At 39.2% G+C, this 18716-nt stretch overlaps 1 protein-coding gene and 1 long non-coding RNA gene across 2 annotated transcripts; one reads left to right on the top strand and one right to left on the bottom strand.

Moving 5' to 3' along the window:
• The first annotated feature begins 951 nt into the window (after window positions 1-951).
• LOC127968885 (uncharacterized) lies at window positions 952-6004 on the top strand. Its single transcript, XR_008156155.1, has 2 exons — window positions 952-1372; window positions 5295-6004. It is a non-coding gene; the product is annotated as an uncharacterized LOC127968885 (long non-coding RNA).
• A 4593-nt stretch (window positions 6005-10597) lies between these two features.
• wfikkn2b (WAP, follistatin/kazal, immunoglobulin, kunitz and netrin domain containing 2b) lies at window positions 10598-14030 on the bottom strand. Its single transcript, XM_052571440.1, has 2 exons — window positions 13484-14030; window positions 10598-12722 (listed from the first exon to the last, which is right to left on the bottom strand). The coding sequence occupies exons 1-2, from the start codon at window positions 13682-13684 to the stop codon at window positions 11226-11228; spliced, it is 1698 nt and encodes a 565-aa protein (XP_052427400.1). The 5' UTR covers window positions 13685-14030; the 3' UTR covers window positions 10598-11225.
• Window positions 14031-18716: the final 4686 nt, after the last annotated feature.

The following is an 18716-nucleotide window of genomic DNA, read 5'->3' as shown; positions in this document are numbered from 1 at the left end:
ATAGAGAGAGAGAGAGAGAGAGAGAGAGAGATAGATATATATAAGATTTGTTTTCTGAGAATATCCTGAATAAATTGTTATATTACATTATATTATATTTTTTAAGAGTTTTAGATTTTTCAAAGAACCAACCTTTAAAATTATTAAAACATACTTCTCACTTAAAAATGGGGATTTTTTTATTGCATTTATCATATAATACACACACACACACACACACACACACACACACACATATATATATATATATATATATATATATATATATATATATACACACACACACATATACATACACATATATATTAAGATTTTTTTCAGCTTTCATCTGGAATAAAGTATTACATTTTAATATTATATTATATTAAATTATATTATATTTTATTATATTATATTATATTATCACTTTCAGATTTTTTTAACCATGAAATCATACTAAACATGCTTTGATTTAAGTTTAAAACCAGAAGAAAAAAAGTTTCATACTTTATTTTAAAATGCAAGATATTAAGAAATTAATCTTGAATAGTTGAAAAGTTATTTTTAACCCACTTTTGCTTTTTGTTTGAATAAAAATATCTCACTACATTAGCTTTGATTTCTTCTTAAAGCAAAGGGGAAGACACATTTAAAAAAAATGGTTTGGAAAAAATTAACTTAGGCTATGTGTCGTAAACAAATCTTAAACAGTTTACCCCAAAATATTTTCATTACCCAAGGGTAAATCATTTTTGCATCCTGTTTTTAAACCATTCTTCATTTATAGGAACTGTTCTCTTAATATCCCACTCAATTATTATTATTTATTTGTTTTCTGCATGTTTGGATGTTTACGGAAGAATTATTCAGCTTGTTTTGCACTGGAAATACGTCAAAAGAATCTGAATCAGATGACTGGTTATGTAGGTTCAGGCCGAGAGGTCATGTGCTCGTTCTGTTTCTGCGCATCTGAAAGCTGATTGCGTAATTGGAGTAACACGTTCAGTGGAATTTTGGAGCAGCTTGTGTGACTCGAATCCTGATGAGTGATTTATATAAGAGAGAAGAGGGATGAATTCAGGTCGAGGAGCGCGAGACGGAGGCAGACAGAGCTCTTGAGATCTAACGAGACACCCTGAAGTGTCGCATACGGAGAGCTTTTGATAGTCTTGGTGAGGTAGGCTGGATTAACCCTAGACCTGGTCCCACTGGATTATGACGGTCCTGCTCCGAGACGCTCTATTCCTGACTGGGCCAAAAATAAAACGCAATAACTGGCTTCTCACATGCCGCAATGTTTTGGTGACGTCAGCGTAACTCTTTGCTTAGAGAAAATTGTTTGTGAAGGTGGTCCGAACCGAACGGCACTGTATCGCCACCCATCGGTCATCAGGTGAACTGCAGCTCAAATCTGCGAGTATTTACATGCTAACATGGTGGTTCAGATTGTTTATGTGAGCAAAGGTTATTGCAGGAGCGCGTGTCTACATTTATGATGGTCATAGTGAGGGATTTCCGTGTCAAATCTTATATTATGTAACACACTGAGACACGCTAAATGAAAGGTTAAAACATTATGTGTGCATATGACTTAAATCTCATTACATGAGCAGTTTATAATACAGGGAACAATTAATGTACACTGAAAAAAAAAAGAATTTATTTTAGCTACATTTAAATAAACAAATTTAGCTGACTAACTTTCAGCAACATTTGTTTATTTAAATGTAGCTAAAATAAATTGATTGCAACCACTTACCTTAAAAAAAGAATTTTGAAAAAAAGAACAATGAATTGTTTTTGTTTCAGTGTAATTATATTTATTTATTTTTAATTATATATTTATTAACTTGTTATTACATTATTTAGCATGATATAATTTATAAATTAGATATAATTTAATATATAATGATTCATATATATTTGTTTATTTATTGACACTATTATGTTAAGGCCTTAAAAAGTTTAAATATAATTATAAATAAGATAAAAATATAGATTTATTAAAATTCAATTTCTTATATTACATTATATTGATTTTTTATATATATAATATATATTTATAAATAATAATAATATTATTATTAATCCTAATTGTTTAAACTGACAAATATATTAAAGGCTAATATAAATGCCAGCTGATCTTAGATCTGCGATGTTCATTTTACAGATATACAGATATCAAGTTGCATATCACATCATTCTATGTGAAGTGAAAGAATGAAACCTTTAAAATGTTCCAGTGCACAGGCTGCATGTTAAAGAGCAAATTTAGACTGTAATGAAATACTAATCACTGACACGACACTGACATCTACTGATGAGATCACAACATCACATTTTCATCATGTAATAAAACAGGTTTGATGTAGGCCGACTGAAATCGCACAAGATTTTTTTAAACCTTTATTTCACCAGACAGGATTTTTTTTTTTTTTTCAACACTGTATTTGTGTTTTGGCGAAAGGATGGGGAACAAATGCGAATGAATGAAAAGTTAAATCAATTTAAATGATTGGTAGCTACACAGAGTATGTTACTTATAAACAAACTACAGCTGCCAGTATTCGCTGTCGGGCATGTTATTTTATTATCTTTATAGGCTGAACAATAGTGGATTTTACCAATAACATTGACTACAACATTGGGCGGTGGCAGATTAATTTTCAATCTTTTTTACAATGATTTGAATGACAACAAACATAACACTCCAGCTAAAACAGTGCTTAACTTTATTACAAGAGGGAAAATGTACTGTACTTTTTAAATATATATACATATCATTTCATTGTTAATTATACATTGATCACTCGAGTTAGTTGCATTAACTAATGATAACAAATCATGTTGAAATGATCAATCGAACACCGAATTTATTAACCTCAGACCTGAGTTTATCATGGTTGGAACTCAAAGGGTTAATGTGAACTACATACCAATGCACTAATATATCGATTGCCTCCTCTCAGTCTTAACAGTAAACATACTACTCTCTTTTCTCCACTTTCTCCATATTATATTATATTGTATTATATTATATTATATTATTAAACATGTAGCTAATGTACTGTATACATATGTTTTAAATCTGGATCCGAAGTTCCACAGCTCCATGCAGCCTCACGTGTCAAAACAAACAGCACGTGCTGGTAGTGTTTCCGCCTCTAGAGGGCGCCCTCGCACTGTATAATGACAGCAGGCCCTTCTCAGCAGCTCCTCCAGCAACGGAGCAACCCAGAAAAACTATCGGCATGGATTTTTGCCGATAACCGATTTTTCAGATAATCTACTGGGCCGATTAATCAGTAGATTCCTTGATATTTTAGATTTTTATTTTTATATTTTCTGATTTCACTTTCATTTTAGCTAAAGATTTAGTTTTTCCCTCTAATTTTTAAATATCTTTATAGTTTTACAATTTTTTTATTTTAAAGATTTAGAGTTATTTTCAGCTTAAAATGAAAATGAGAAGTTTTTAAAACTTGGTTTCCAGTCACTTCCATAAACCCCGCTTCCACACTGGTGTACATCGCGAACACGATCACTCGACCAGCACCCTTCTCAGGAAGGGAGGAGGACTGCAATGGATTTCTGTTACAATGCTCTCTCGCACTGGAACAACGTGAACATCAGTATCCCACGGATCGTTCAAAAATATCTTGCGTAATCCAGCAGTTATCCGGGGCTGTGCTGAGGTGGGCAGAAGCACTCTGGTTCCAAGAAACCGCAGTCACTTCATCATTCCAGAATTTTATTCCTCCGTAAGCCAATGATTACTACATTTATGTCAAGGAAAGAAATCTGTGTCGGAATACTCGCTCGAATGTAGAACCCTGGCCGCAGCAAGTGGATGGAACGAGAAGGCCTTACTGATGGTGTACCGGGAAGGGCTAAATCCTACGCTACGGTTACAGTTCGCCATATACCACGGGGGTAGGAGCCATCTTATCCCATCAACCTCAGCAAGCTCAGAAACCAATGCCCTGTGCGTTCTTTTCTAGAAAATTATCCTCTGCGGAAAGGAACTATGATATCGGCAACTGGGAATTACTAGCAGTGAAGCTGGCCCTCGAGGAATGGAGGCACTGGTTAGAGGGAGCCCGGCTGCCTTTCCTTGTACTCACGGATCACAAGAACCTACAGTATCTCAAAGAAGCTAAAAGACTTAACCCTCACCAGGCCAAGTGGGCACTATTTTTAACACGTTTCCATTTCCTCATATACTACCATCAGGGATCAAAGAATCCTGGTAGACATAGATAGATTCTACAAGGTCTGCAAGCTCATTCCATTAAAAATCCTCCCCACAGCTTTTGAAACTGCCCAATTATTATTCAACCATGTATTCCGTAACTTTGGTGTTCCCGAGGACATTGTTTCCGATAGGGAACCTCAGCTTATCTCAAGGGTCTGGAGGTCTTTCCTTGCCATGCTCAACATCACCGTCAGCCTAACATCCGGATACCATCCTCAAGCCAATGGACAAACTGAAAGAAAAATCCAGGACATCAGCCGTTTTCTTAGGACCTTCTGCCACAGGAACAAGACCTTATGGAGCAGGTATTTAGTTTGGGCCGAATATGCTCAAAACTCCCTCAGACAAACATCAACCAATCTCACCCCATTCCAATGTATTCCCCTGGTCAGGAGAACCTTAGAACGTTCTGGCCATAAATTACTTATTCCGCGACTGCGAGCGGGTGTGGAACCAAGCCCACCATCACCTTCAACAAGCGGTCAATCGCCAGCAAGGTTTTGCAGACACCCACCATAAGGAGAACCCTGTCTACCAACCCGGCCAGTTGGTATGGCTCTTCACCCGAGACATCAGATAACAACAGCCATGCCAAAAACCCAAAATAAGCCCAAAATACATCGGATCATTCCCCATAGAGCAGCAAATCAACCCGGTCACCTATTGACTCCAGCTTCCTGCCCAGTACCGCATCCATCCTACCTTTCACGTCTCCTTGAGAAACCCAGCTCCACGACCTCGAGGCAGACCCCCACGATGCCGGAGATTAAGGCCCGCTGGCACGGACCCTGGAGGGGGGGTAGTGTCAGGGATCAGGCAGACCCAGTCCCAGCCAATCACCAGCGCTCACACTCTCCCGAATTCTAATCACCAGCACCTGATCTCCATTACCCCTGCACTATAAGACACCTCCGGAAACCCCAGTTCACTGTCAAGCCTCCAACAGGAATCGACCTCATGATCTTGTCTCCAACTCACCTTGTCTTCACAGAAACACCAGCAGTAATGTATACTTACATTTGAGAAGTTAACCTGTGTGTCTTTGTTCTCCTGTCTCCAGAACGCTCTTGACACTATCCGTGATCTGAACTCTCCTACGTACCTCGATATCTCCTGAGTGCCCATGTGATTCTTCGACCATTGATCTCTCACTGCAAAGAGAAGAGACACATATTGATATTCACGTATTGTGTGGCTTTGCCGTCTTGACACGTAACGAACTCACCTGGCTTTCACAGAAGCGAATTTACCTGGCTTCTACGGACACAAACTCCACAGAACCCACACAAAGATTACACTTAGTTCCCTCTCACGAACCCTTGTTTAAATAAAGACTGTGTTGAATTCACGTACCTCTGCCTCCGTGTACTAACCTGACATCTGCTTTATAGTTTAGACTTTTTTTTTTTTTTTTTTTTTTTTTTTTTTAGCATGAAATGTCTTTTAGTATGATTGTACAAACGTCCTCCTTCAGGAGGAATGACACTCCCAATCCTCAAAACATCTCAAATCTATTGAGGAATGTTTGTTTGTTCAGCTCTCGATCATCAGTGAATTGCATTTAATTATTTGTTATGATCATTTAAATAACATTTTGAGAGTGACGACTGACATATCATATTATGTATGTATCTGTTGTACTGTTATAAAGATCTCATTGATTTACATCACAAGAATCAGAAGTTCGTATAAATATCAGCATCTGTATCCAATTACATATTTTTGTTCAGTTTGAGTCTCTGAATAAAACTGAGCTGTTTTTTCCCTCCATATTTTCACTATGACAGACTATGAACCATAAAAGACATATGCATCAAATATGATGCAAAGCACATATGCATTTATTTTAAATATATTGTTTAAGTGTTTTGTCTGATGGTTTAATAAAGGGTTCCCTTTCAGTGACGTCGATAGTGACCAACGAAATTAGGATATCGCTTTGATAGACCAATCTACTTCGAGTGTAAACTAAACGAGCCAATGCACATTGGCATACAATTATTGCATCCAGCTGCCGCTGATCACAGCGTGGGTATAAAAAGTCAGCAGGTGCATCGAAGGTGTCACAGTGTCTGGTCTGTGTATCCCTGGGTGTCCACTAGTGGTCTCACTTCCCCATATAGTCACCCCACTGCAGGTGCTACATTTCCCACAAGCCTTTGTCTGATTCATCACTGTTAATTGCACACCTGTTAATTGCACTCAGCTGTTCCCATCGTTTTCACCTGTCCATATATACCCTGTTTGTTTCTGTCAGTTTCATGGAGTCCTTGGTTTATGTCACCCTGCTTTTCATGTTCCCTAGTGTTTGTCATGTTTCTTGTTTTGGACTGCTTTTGTAGATATTGACCTGTGTCCCAGACCGGCCTCTTCGGCGACGCAGTCAAGAACCTGGCCCAGCAGTCCTCATCTGCACTGGAGCAAACTGAGGCGGTCCAACCCTCTGCCCAGCAGGCAGCTGGGTTACGACTTATCTTGTATCTGCGAATTTTGAATAGGGCCCTTCATCGGCTACCGTTCAAGATGTGGACGCAGAAACGCATCTTCGGGTGCATCTGTCCCCAAAATTGGTTTGCAGCAATCGAGCTGAAGGACGCATGCTTTCATGTGTCGATCCTTCTGTGCCACAGACCTTTCCTGCAGTTTGCGTTCGAAGGACAGGCATATCAGTACAAGGTCCTGCCCTTTCGGGCTGTCCTTGTCTCTCCATTGTCTCCACCAATGCCTTGAAGCTTCACAAAGGTCACTTATGAGGCAAGCACGTGCTGGTCCGAACAGACAACACAGCGATCGTGGCGTACATCAACCGACAAGGTGGTCTGCTTCTCGCAGAAAAGACCCCCTGAAGATGCCCGATTGCTGTCTTCCTTTCTGCAGCAAGGGCTGGAGCGAAAAACTGTCTCCCTCCACCCTCAAAGTCCAGGTTGCCGCTATTGCTACGTACCATGACCCCATGAATGTGAAGTTGTTAGGTAAACATGACCTCATCATCAGGTTTCTTAGAGGGGCCAGGATGTTAAATCCTTCCTAGCCCCCCTCTACACCCTCTTGGGACCTGACTCTAGTGCTAAAATCAATACAGCAGGGCCCATTTGAGCCTTTGCATTTAGTTGAGTTAAAGTTTCTTTAATTGAAAACTCTGTCCCTGTTTGCACTGGCCTCCAGTCAGTCGACGATTCATGCCTATAGTTTTGGCAGGCTGACTCCCAGGTAATCCTGAGGCCCCGGCCCGGCTACGTGCCCAAGGTTCCCACTGCACCCTTCAAAGACCAAGTGGTGAACCTGCAAGTGCTGCCCCTGGAGGATAGTGGAACTGAGATTCCCCAGTTAGTGTCGGCTTGCTGAAACTGCTCCAGAGTGTCCGTGTCAGGTAGACCCTGTTGAGATCCTCCATCACCTGGGGCAGCTGAACGCGGCGGAATGTCCAGCGCCAAGCCTACATGATGAATCCTTGAGAACCATGGAAGGCTGGGTTCCATATTTAGACCTAAGCAGTACTCGTATGCATATAGTCCAAGGTATAGCCTTAGAGCTCGTGTTTCCCCGGCAGACTTCTGCCCTCCCAAGAGGGTTTTAATCACCTCAAAATTTGACCCCTAAAACTCCTTTGAGAAGGATAGGGCTTCCACAGCGTCCATGTTTAGAGCGGAACGGGCACGTTTTCCCAGTTTTATCCAATCTCACCCAGTGGGTGAGTGGAACTACCTGTTCCGAACCCCGGCCTACACCTAATATTGGTGCAGGCACCTCGCACAGGGCACTGGAAGGGGCACTGGAAGGGGCAGCTCCATGGCGCTTTGGTAGGGATAACCAATTTCTCCGGTGACCAATGTCACGTCGAGAGTGACCGACTGAAAGGGAACACCTTGGTTACGTATGGTAACCCTCATTCCCTGAAGGAGGGAACGGAGACGTCATGTCCCATCGCCACGTTTGCTGTACCACCACTGAGCCTCCAGGTCTCCGGCTCGGCTCCAAAGCGAAAACCTGGTATGCATTCCACCTAGCTGCCTTATTATACTCACGCTGTGATCAGCGGCAGCTGGATGCAATAATTACATGCCAATGTGCATTGGCTCGTTTAGTTTACACTCAAAGTAGATTGGTCTATCGAAGCGATATCCCAATTTTGTTGTTCACCGACGTGACGTCTCTGTTCCTTCCTTTCAGGGAACAAGATTTACCATACGTAAACGAGACATTTCATTTATTAAAAAAATCAATAGAATTTTATATGTGAGACTTTAAAAAGAAAACTCTTTGGTTGCTTTGAATGTATAGTTTTTCAGCAATTACAATTGAGTCTCAAAAAAAAAATGTGTGGAAAAAAAATACACTGACATGCATAAAAATTATAATAATGCTATACCTAAATAAAGCCTAACACCTTTTTGATCTAAAAAATCAAAGCACAAACACATGCTGTGCAAATCAAACCTCACACAGTCTGGCAGTTGTGTCGTTTTTTGTTCTCTGGCCAAACATTTCTAATGCCAAACATGTAAATATATGCATACAATTAAACATTGTGTTTCTGAATAGACTCCACAGTGTTATTTGAGGTAACATTTTTGGATAATATCCCAGTGTGTAAACAACGTTATTTGAATAGTAATTATGGCTCCAAATTTGACTTTCATTGAAACCAGTACTGTTCCCTATAATCATCAACCAATTAGGCAACTTTTAACTAGCAAAGCGATGTTTGCTGAGTGTAATATTCATTAAGATTGTAATATATATGCATATAATACCTTGGCAAACATCTGCTTTATGATTCGGTGTTAAACGGGGACACGATGCTGTGGGTCCATCGAGTTTGAAGAAGATTGAAAAAGCAGAAACCAGGGAACAGGAACCACCAGGTGAAATTCATTGAACAAGGTTTACATAACTCAGCACACACTTGGCAGATCAGAGACATGCGTGAGGTTCCCATTAATCTGAATTGGAACGGCACCCATAGCGCCGTAAATTTTCTTTTAAGATGCCAGGAGGATTTGCAGCTACAATGAACCGTTTCTACGCTGCCATATTTACAACAGGAACATTCAGAGTACTAAGGGAAGCCAACATGTTTACTTTGGGTGAGAGAAGGTATTCCCTGCTTCATTGCAAGTTATTACTATACCTAGAAAACTTCAGGGCATCCCAGGACACATCCCAGTCTCTCTCTTCTAACATAAAGTTGTTAAAAACTGTCATCAAATACTCAGATTTTACTCATGAGCTGTAATTCTGAATGACATCGAACTGGACGCATTCTTTCCCATCGGCCCCCTTGATCGGTCTACTGAACGCCTGGCAGCTAAAAAAATCGTTTTTGATATTTTTCTATTCTGCCACTCCCTGCTTTTAAGGTCACGGGTTTGCTTTCCACCACCTGCGTCAGGCGTCTTTTGAAGCCCACCCTGAAAAACTATAAGGAAACCATCTGTTAGGACATTAGAGGAAGTCCCAAATGGTCAAAGCTGATATCCAAACAGTTCTTCATCTTCTAGCTCCCCCCGAATCTCAGCATGGCCCTGCGTCTGGGCTGGAATGAGCCGAGGGGCCCCGTCCATGCTGGAGGCCAACATCTACAACATCTCAAATGCGATGCTTTAAGGCAAAACTTTACAGGCACATGCATTGTATTTTTAAGCATTTGTCAGTTTTGACATTTTGGTCCGTTTGGCTTTCCCTAGTGTTTGTTTGATTGCACTTCATCTAGTTGCATCAGTCGAATTAAATTGCAATCTTTAAACAAGTTTTCAGTTTAGATTTTTTTTCTCCACTTTAGCAGCACTTGCATGCACTAAAATGTATATTCTGTCTATATTCTGAAGGTTTTTACAGATTTTTTTATATATATTTCATTCACTTGTTGTATACTGTAGTTAGCATTTAATTCCTGAAAACATGGTGAAAATATGTTTTTCTTTTTCTGACTACTGGCAGTATTTTCATTTATTTATGTATGGAGTGATAAAAAGAGTAATCCAAATTATTTCTTTAACATGTAAACAAAATGAAATACATTTTTTGAACTATGACTTTATTAAATGTTCAGATACATTTTCTGGAAATTTATGAAACTTGGTGCATCTTTATTTAGATTGCATATGTAATATTTCAGGAAAATTTGTAACACAGAAAAAAAAAAATGAATTATTGCAATCAATCAACCGTGTATTATTTTTTTTGCTAATTTTTGTGCAATTAATTTGAAGTGTCTTGCCTTACTAAAACAACTTATCTGTTTGGACAAGATAAAGTAGTTTCTCAAATGATTAAATACTGCTTGTTTTATGAAGGCAGATTTGGCTAAGAAAATGTTTTTGTAATTGATGTTGTGCACTTGAGAAAGAAGAATTATACTTAGAGTTCCAAAGGTTTATTTTGGTGTCACTTCACAATGCAAATCATGACAGACGACTAGAAAGATAATAAAAAGACAATTGTAGAAATACATAAGTGCTTGTAAGAAATGACAGTCAGCTTTTTGGTTAAAAAAAATTAAAATAAATAGCTTCAAATAAATGCAGTCTGTGCTAAATCATATACACTCAGTTCTATACACAAGTGAGCCTTAAAGACGGATTATTTCTCCTGCTGAAATTGATCTTATATTCAATAATATACAACTTATCTAAGCACATTAAGCAAATCTAATTCTATAATACAACAGTCAATTAATTACTAGGAACAACAACAAATCCTCTGTCAACCAGGCACAGAGAGAAAAAAACAAAAACTTTAATTTATCAAAATCATCAGATGACACAGCATTTGTGGGATTTTTGGGTGGGCAGATGGGTTTGTAAGGGCAACTCTTATAAAAACCTTCCAAGTTGATGTGAGCATTTCTATTCAAGTTGTAGAAACATATCTAACCTTGTCAAAGCAAACAGTCTGGGTACAAAAGCTGTACATAAAAGACAGATTCTCAGAACCCCAGAACAACGATTTAATCGTTACTTTATGTGACGTCAGACATCTGGAAAAAGTCCTATTGGATGAACTCTTTCAAAATGTCACAGGTGTTTTTATTGATGACCTCACGGAGCTTACGGACGCGACGGACGCTGGAAAGGACGATGAAGCTGTCTGGCTGCAGGACGGCCATGCCGTTGTCGACGTCCCCCATGATGATGATCTGACCGTCGGAGGCGGTGACGTTTGGACACGGACAGGCCCAGTCCATGTTCTGCAGCGTCACCTCCAAGGGCTCGTTTCCAAAGAACTTCAGCCCCATTTTCTCATCCTTCAGAATCTCCTCCACGGTGATCAGAGCGTGGCCCGAGTCCTGGTCCTCGGTCAGCTCCGTCATACGTCCCAGAATCACGAAATCGCTTTTGCAGAAGCTGGTCACCATCTTGTGCCGCGGCTTGCACGGCTTGCAGTGATGGTTCCTTGGGAACGGGCAGGCATCCAAACACGCGTCTTTGGTTTTGAAGTTGTTCTCGTTGCCTTTGCAGCCGCCGTATACAAATGGTTGGCATTGGCGCTGGGATCCGCTGTAAGCCCAGCGAGGTTCGTATGCCTTGCATGGTCCCTGGTAGATGGGGAGGTTACAAGGAGCGGCGAGTTCGTCCCTACAGGACGACATGCAGGTGTCGTAAGCGTCGAAGTGGTTGCGGTTTTTGCTGCAGTTGCTGTAGGTGAAGGTGAAGCAGTTGTTCCTCTGGGGGTCGTAAAACCAACTCAGCTTTTCCTCCCCACAGTCTTCGCCATCAGGCACCTTAAAGCATTCCTCTGCCGGGAAACGAGTGGAGTTCGACTTCGTGACTGGCTCTCGCTCAACTACGGATAGTGGGAAATGCGCTTGGAGGGATCCGCCCGCATTCGTGGCTATGCATGTATAGATGCCTGCATCTTGCAGTTGAGCGTTGTAGACCACCAGTTGGCCGATGTTGGTGACCACAACGTTCCCATGCACGTGATTGGGTTTCAAGACTACTTTTCCTTGGCCGTCCATCTGCTTCTCCCAGGTGATCTCTGGCTTGGGCCGGCCAGCGACTTCACAAAGAAAGCTGGCCGTGTCGCCGACGAACACAGACTGCTGCGATGGGCTGTTCGCCAGGACGGGAGCGTGCACATCTACAGGAGTGGTGCGCTGCAGCGTGGTGGTGGGCAATGCGGTGGTGCCTGCCGGGAGAGGACTAGTGTTGGGCCAGGTGAGATGGAAGCGGCACGTCACCACTGATAAGGAGATGCCTTTGGAGCACGCTTCCGCGTCCATGTAGCACTTGTTGTAGTAGGTCATCCCATCTGAGGCACAGGTGAAGTGGGGCTCTCTCTCGCAGCGGTCGCGGCACTTGCACATAGGCTGGCCGTCCCAGATTTCACACTCGGAGCCCTGCTGAGTGCACATGAACTTGTCACAGGACGCCTCCTTTGGCATGCCCATGGGCCCTTTCTTGCCTGTAGCGTCGATGTAGCGAGCCGCCACACAGCTGCGATTGCCGCAAACATTGGCACAGCACTTTTCGAACGTTTCACATTCCTAAACAAAGCAAAGACAGAATGCATCATTATGCATGGTATTTAATTTGTATTCTCTTGATAATCATGATTACACAAATGAAAATAACTATACATAGCATATATATACAGTATGTATAAAGGAAATCGACATGCATGCATATAAATAATACATACATAAAATATTATATATACATATATAAATAAATTAAATGGACATGCATTTCATTTTTATCCTCTTGATATTCATAATTACACTTCTGAAAAGAACTATACATAACAATAATTTGCTATTATATATATATCCACATGCATGCTGTATAAAGTAAATAAAAATATAAAAAATGTATATATGTTTATACAAATAAAATTGACATGCATGCAGTTTATACACACACACACTGTATATGTAATTAATACATATAAAATGTCATGTGTGTGTGTATATATATATAAAGGAAATGGACATGCATGCATACAAGTATATAGATACATAAAATAATATATAAACATATAAAAATAAATGAAAGGGACAAGCATTTCATTTTAATTCTCATGATAATCATAACAATAAATGGTTAAATAAATAAATATATATATATATATATATATATATATATATATATATATATATATATATATATATATATATATATATATATATATATATATATGCATGCACATTCATGGCATTCATTCATTCATGCTGTATAAAGTAATGACTGTACATATACATGACATATAAGTATATACAACTAATTTCAATGAAATGAAAAGGCAAACCTGATCAGATTCACATTCTCTCGTGCAGGTGCTCATTGCATCAACCCACAAGTTTGGGTTCATGTCGTTTGGACAGATCCCTGCGTGGGAATACGCAACTCTTTGCAAAGTCATGCCTTTCGCGCATTGCCTGTCCACAAATAGCAGCAAAATCTGTCCCGAGACGAACCAGATCCAGCGAGGAAACAGCATCCACCACATGTTGGAGGGCAGAAATGAGGACTTATTTTGAGGAGTAACTAACCTAATTTTATTGAAACAGCTGAGCCAGAATTGAGCGCCTCGAGCTTCCAAGCAGCAGGAGACAAGAATAATAATTTAAAAAAAAAATTCTCCCAGTGTTTCAGAATACTGTGAGTGAAAAGTGAGTTTAGATCTCTGTATTTATACTATTTAATAGTTTTGACTTCTTGAGCAACAAAGGCTATTCTCCTAACCACAAAACTCGCCTTACGCGCTATGACAGTTATGAATTACTCTGTAGTTCTAGAGAGAGGATTAAAAACATCTGGTCCAGATTTGGGTTGGTACTAGGACACCTGCCTCTCTTTGAAAGTGCTCTAGGCTGCTGCTTTAACCCTTTATCCACGTGATGCGCGCTCGCGAATTGCGCGCGTGTGGGAATTGCGCGCACGCGATCCTTCAGCGTATACCACATAAAAACCTTAAAGCAAGAACGTCAGTTTTCAAATATCAATGTTTAAGTAATATACACCCGTTTAACCAATCACAGATAACATCTCCATCAAACCAGAGCAATATAAAGGCATTCCAGGACAAAATGTGCAAGGTAAGAAAAAATGTCACAGCTTTTACGTTTATCGTAAAATTCCTAATTACGGATCAGATATATGGTATAAAATCTAATCCTGTCACACAAATGCAAAGTCAAATCCACTAGGTTATACTTTCTTTAATCGCCAATTCCAATATATAAGGAGTAGTCTAGTTAAGTGTGCGAGTAAACAGCCTATACATAACAAAGAGGGAAAAACAGATCCATCGATAATGCTGTCGGTATACTTTAACATACAGTAAGTAAGTAAAAACATAAGTGTAGTACAACACAACTAAAGATGCACTAAAGACGCATTTGATTCTCTTTTAAAACACTAAAGTTGTGCACGAAGACGCGAGCGCGCATCCAGCTGATTGCCATAATTTGATCTAATATTTAATATATATATTTATATAAGTTTTTTCGTTTTGCCATTTTTTATGTCTTTATCTTTAAATTAAATATATATTAGTGACAGTCCATAAGATAATAAATATAAACTGCACTATTTTACATAAAAAAATAAACAAAATATTTTCAATTCAAATATTTTTACTATTTTAGTTGCATTTGTATAGATATTACATTTATAAATACTTTTATGATTTCCCACAAAATCCCCTTTCTCCTTGTTCAATAAAGAGATATTTATTTTTCAGCAATCATACACTACTGGAGTTAAAGCACATGTTGATGAAATTGTAAATTAAATGATATGCGTTCAATTAATACATGTAATTTGCATTAAAATTAGGGTTTATCTTATGTAGAACACATGGAGCTTTCCATAAAACCACAGCCTGCGAGTAAAACTCAAAACCTATTAATGCAAAAACACTAATGCTGATTAACTAAGGGCTACAAGACTCTCTTTAGTCCTGCCAAAAATGTGGACCGAACAAAGGACGTTTCATTCACAGTGCACTAGTGAGTCATGCCTTAAACAATAAATATATAACACAAAATAAGACTGAAAACAAATGAAAGATTAACTAAATAATTTAAAACATTGTATTTTTTATTGTTTGGTTGTTGTTGTTTTTTCTTTCAGTTTATAATCTATTTTTTTTTCTATTTTAATTCTAAAATATCTTATATATACTTATATATATAACACAAGCTACTAAGTGTTTTTTAACACTGAGCTGCTCATGAGACGCTTCACCTTGTTTTACCCCTGTGACCAGAGATTAACTTTAACAGTGCCTTGTTGTTAACTTTAACTGTTTAATTCCTTGTTCTCACATATTGTTCCAGAGAATGGGGAGAAAAAAAGGGGGAAAAAACGTTCAGGTTAGGTGTCAAATGAGGACAACCTCTTTATGAATCACACGTTCTTTCTTTCTTTCTTTTTCTTTCCCCCCTTGCATTTTACCTCACTTAAATATCCAGAAATCTCAGACTGTAGACTGACATTCAGGAAAGATTTACTACAATTTGGCCATCAACAGTTATCCATATGATATTTCACGCCTCGGGAGTTTCGATTCAAATATATCATTACCCGAACCTCTAACAATCGAGCATTTTTTCCTCAAACATTGCAGAGGAAGCGTGTTTGAGTGAAGGATCCAGGTTGAGGAGAGTATCTGGCCTCCAGCAGGAATAAAAGGCTTTGATGAGCCGCTTTAACTGCTGGCACATTGATAACATACTGCAACAGCAGCTCTCCTGCGCTCGGTGTGATTGATTGCTGAAGGAGCTGCTACACACTGCATTCTTTCACGTACCTGCTTCAGAGGCACATTACCTTACTTGCCCTCTACGGAGGCAATGTGGGATGTGTTTGTTTGAGGAAATATTGTAATGGGAACAAAAAATTAATAAACTCCTGTCAGTCTGAACATCTTGAGTGAGGACTGATGCAACCTCAGGGTGTGCCATTGAAATAACAGGATAGTTAGTCGTGAAAAAACTGTTTAAAATCATCCACCGAGAGGTTTTAACACGGCAGACTGATCTAGACTAATTATTTGAAGACAATCAATAGCAATTTATTAAGAAATAGGAGACAGTTTAAACCGATGGACAAATCAAAGTTCTTTGGGGTATTCATCATGACTGAGACATTTTATTGGAAATGAGACCATCATTGGTTTTAAGATACCAAGCCTTCAGAAAGATTCGGCAAGCTTGATACTAATCATTTCAGAATTGAATGAATTTACACAATATGCTACAATGTAACTGGGGGAAAAATGCTGTAATATTTTTAAAGGTAAAGAATGTAAAAATGTAAAAAACTTTAAACACATGCACTACTGTTTCAGTCTCTTCTCATCACCAATGCTGCATTTATTTAATCAAATACAGTAATAAATCAGAAATAGTTTTACAATTAAAAAAAAAAGTTTTCTATGCGAACAAATGTCAAAATGTAATTTATTCCTGTGATCAAAGCTGAATTTCCAGCAGCCATTACTCCAGTAATGCTCCAAAGTTGCTGCCGAATTGCTAAAAAAATTATATTAGTTAAAAATTTAAATTTGCTGAAAATGTCCTTACTTTTGTTTCTTCATCAGATTTGGAGAAATGTAGCATTGCATCAGTGTCTCATCAATGGATGCTCTGCAGTGAATGGGTGCCGTCAGAATTAGAGCTGATAAAAACATCACAATAATCCACAGCACTCCAGTCCATCAGTTAACATCTGGAGAAGACAAAAGCTGAGACTTTGTAAAAAAATAAATCCATCATTAAAATTATTCTAACTTCAAACCATTTCTTTCAGCTAAATTATGAATCCATAATCCATAATAATGCTTCATCCAGTGAAAAAGTCTATCTCCTGTTGTCTCTCACTTCAAAATCCACAAACATTTGTTTATAGCTGTTATGACTTGTAAAAAGTGTTTGATCTGTGCAGATTTCTCTCCTGAATCAGACGGAATATTTCAGCCACAGTTTATAGTTAAACTGTCTTGAACGATAGATTTGTTCCTTACAAACACACAGCTTTTGTCTTCTCCAGACATTAACTGATGGACTGGAGTGCTGTGGATTATTGTGATGTTTTTATCAGCTCTCATTCTGACGGCACCCATTCACTACAGAGCATCCATTGCTGAGACACTGATGCAATGCTACATTTCTCCAAACCTGATGAAGAAACAAACTCATCTACATCTGCACGTCCCGTGACGACTGAAACTACAGTTTATGTTTCTAAAGAAGTGTTTTCGTCCCAGCTCTCATATAGCACATCTGCAGATCCAGGAACACCGGCTGCACGTAACCCTGTTGTTCCCAATATAAAAACAGCATGTTATATTCTCACAAACAGGCCCGACCCTTGCAAGAAGGTCTATTTCCCAGAAAACATCTTCCACTACATTTATCGTTTACAAACACCACATGCCGTCAATGCCACAGGTAACTAAATTGGGAAATGGGCTGACAGTACGAAGATATATTGGCCTTTGGGAACAAACAAGCGCTTTGTTTTATATTGCAGGTAAATCTTGCTTTGTCATCGAAACACACCCACGTCTGCTCCAATCTTTCCCCCTGCAGCGTGAAGTGATCGGGCAGGTAAAGAGGAAGAGCCAAACCCATCCATATTTCATGTGCTCAGCCTGAGGGAGCCAATCTGCCTCGCATTTACATCCTTCTGTGTCCATCATCATCTGTCAGCGCCGTGGCGTTGAGACAGCACTCTGTAAATGAAGTTTCACCGCTGATCCTAATTAAGAAAATGACATTAAAGGACGGCCAACACTCAGATCTCCAGCACAGAGCATGAGGTGTCTTGTCTGGAGATGAATGGGAATAAACAGCCCACCTGTCTGGATCCTCGCAGGCCTGCCAGTGTTTGTCACTCCACATGACGGAGGATATATAAAGATCGGGGATTTCTTTCTGTCTCCAGGGGATGTTTCGTGATTAAGCTTGCTCCGTGAGCCGAAAGGAGCCGTGGAGGGAGTTTTGAGGGCTTGTGTCATTGAATTGGCCAATTTTGTTACTGAAGTGTTTGACATTTGGAACGACTGATTTCTCAGAGGTAAAGATCTGGAGGTAAAAATCATTGAGAGTCATTATCATATCAAAAACATACAGGGTTATAATTAGGAATGCACTAATAAATTTCTCTTTCGATACTGATATAAGCGCTTTTTCAGAAGGACGTCTGCTGATACCTATGATTTGGATTTTCTTAAAGGGGTAGTTCACGCAAAAATTTAAATGACCCCATGATTTACTCACCCTCAAGCATTCCTTGATGTATATGACTTTCTTCTTTCTGATTAATACAATCAGAGTTATATTAAAACAATGTCCTGGATCTTCCAAGATTTGCAATGGCAGCGAATGGGTGTTGAAGTCCAATGAAGTGCATCCATCCATCATAAAAAGTGCTTCACATGGCTCAAGGGGGTTAATAAAGGTCTCCTGAAATGACCTGATGTGTTTGTTTAATAAAATGTCCATATTTAAAACTTTATGAACCATAATCTC

The sequence above is a fragment of the Carassius gibelio genome, chromosome B12 (genome assembly GCF_023724105.1).
Source record: "Carassius gibelio isolate Cgi1373 ecotype wild population from Czech Republic chromosome B12, carGib1.2-hapl.c, whole genome shotgun sequence".
NCBI classification, from domain to species: Eukaryota; Metazoa; Chordata; class Actinopteri; order Cypriniformes; family Cyprinidae; genus Carassius; species Carassius gibelio.
The sequence above is the reverse complement of the archived record's forward strand: the minus strand, read 5'-3'. Positions and strand labels throughout refer to the sequence as shown.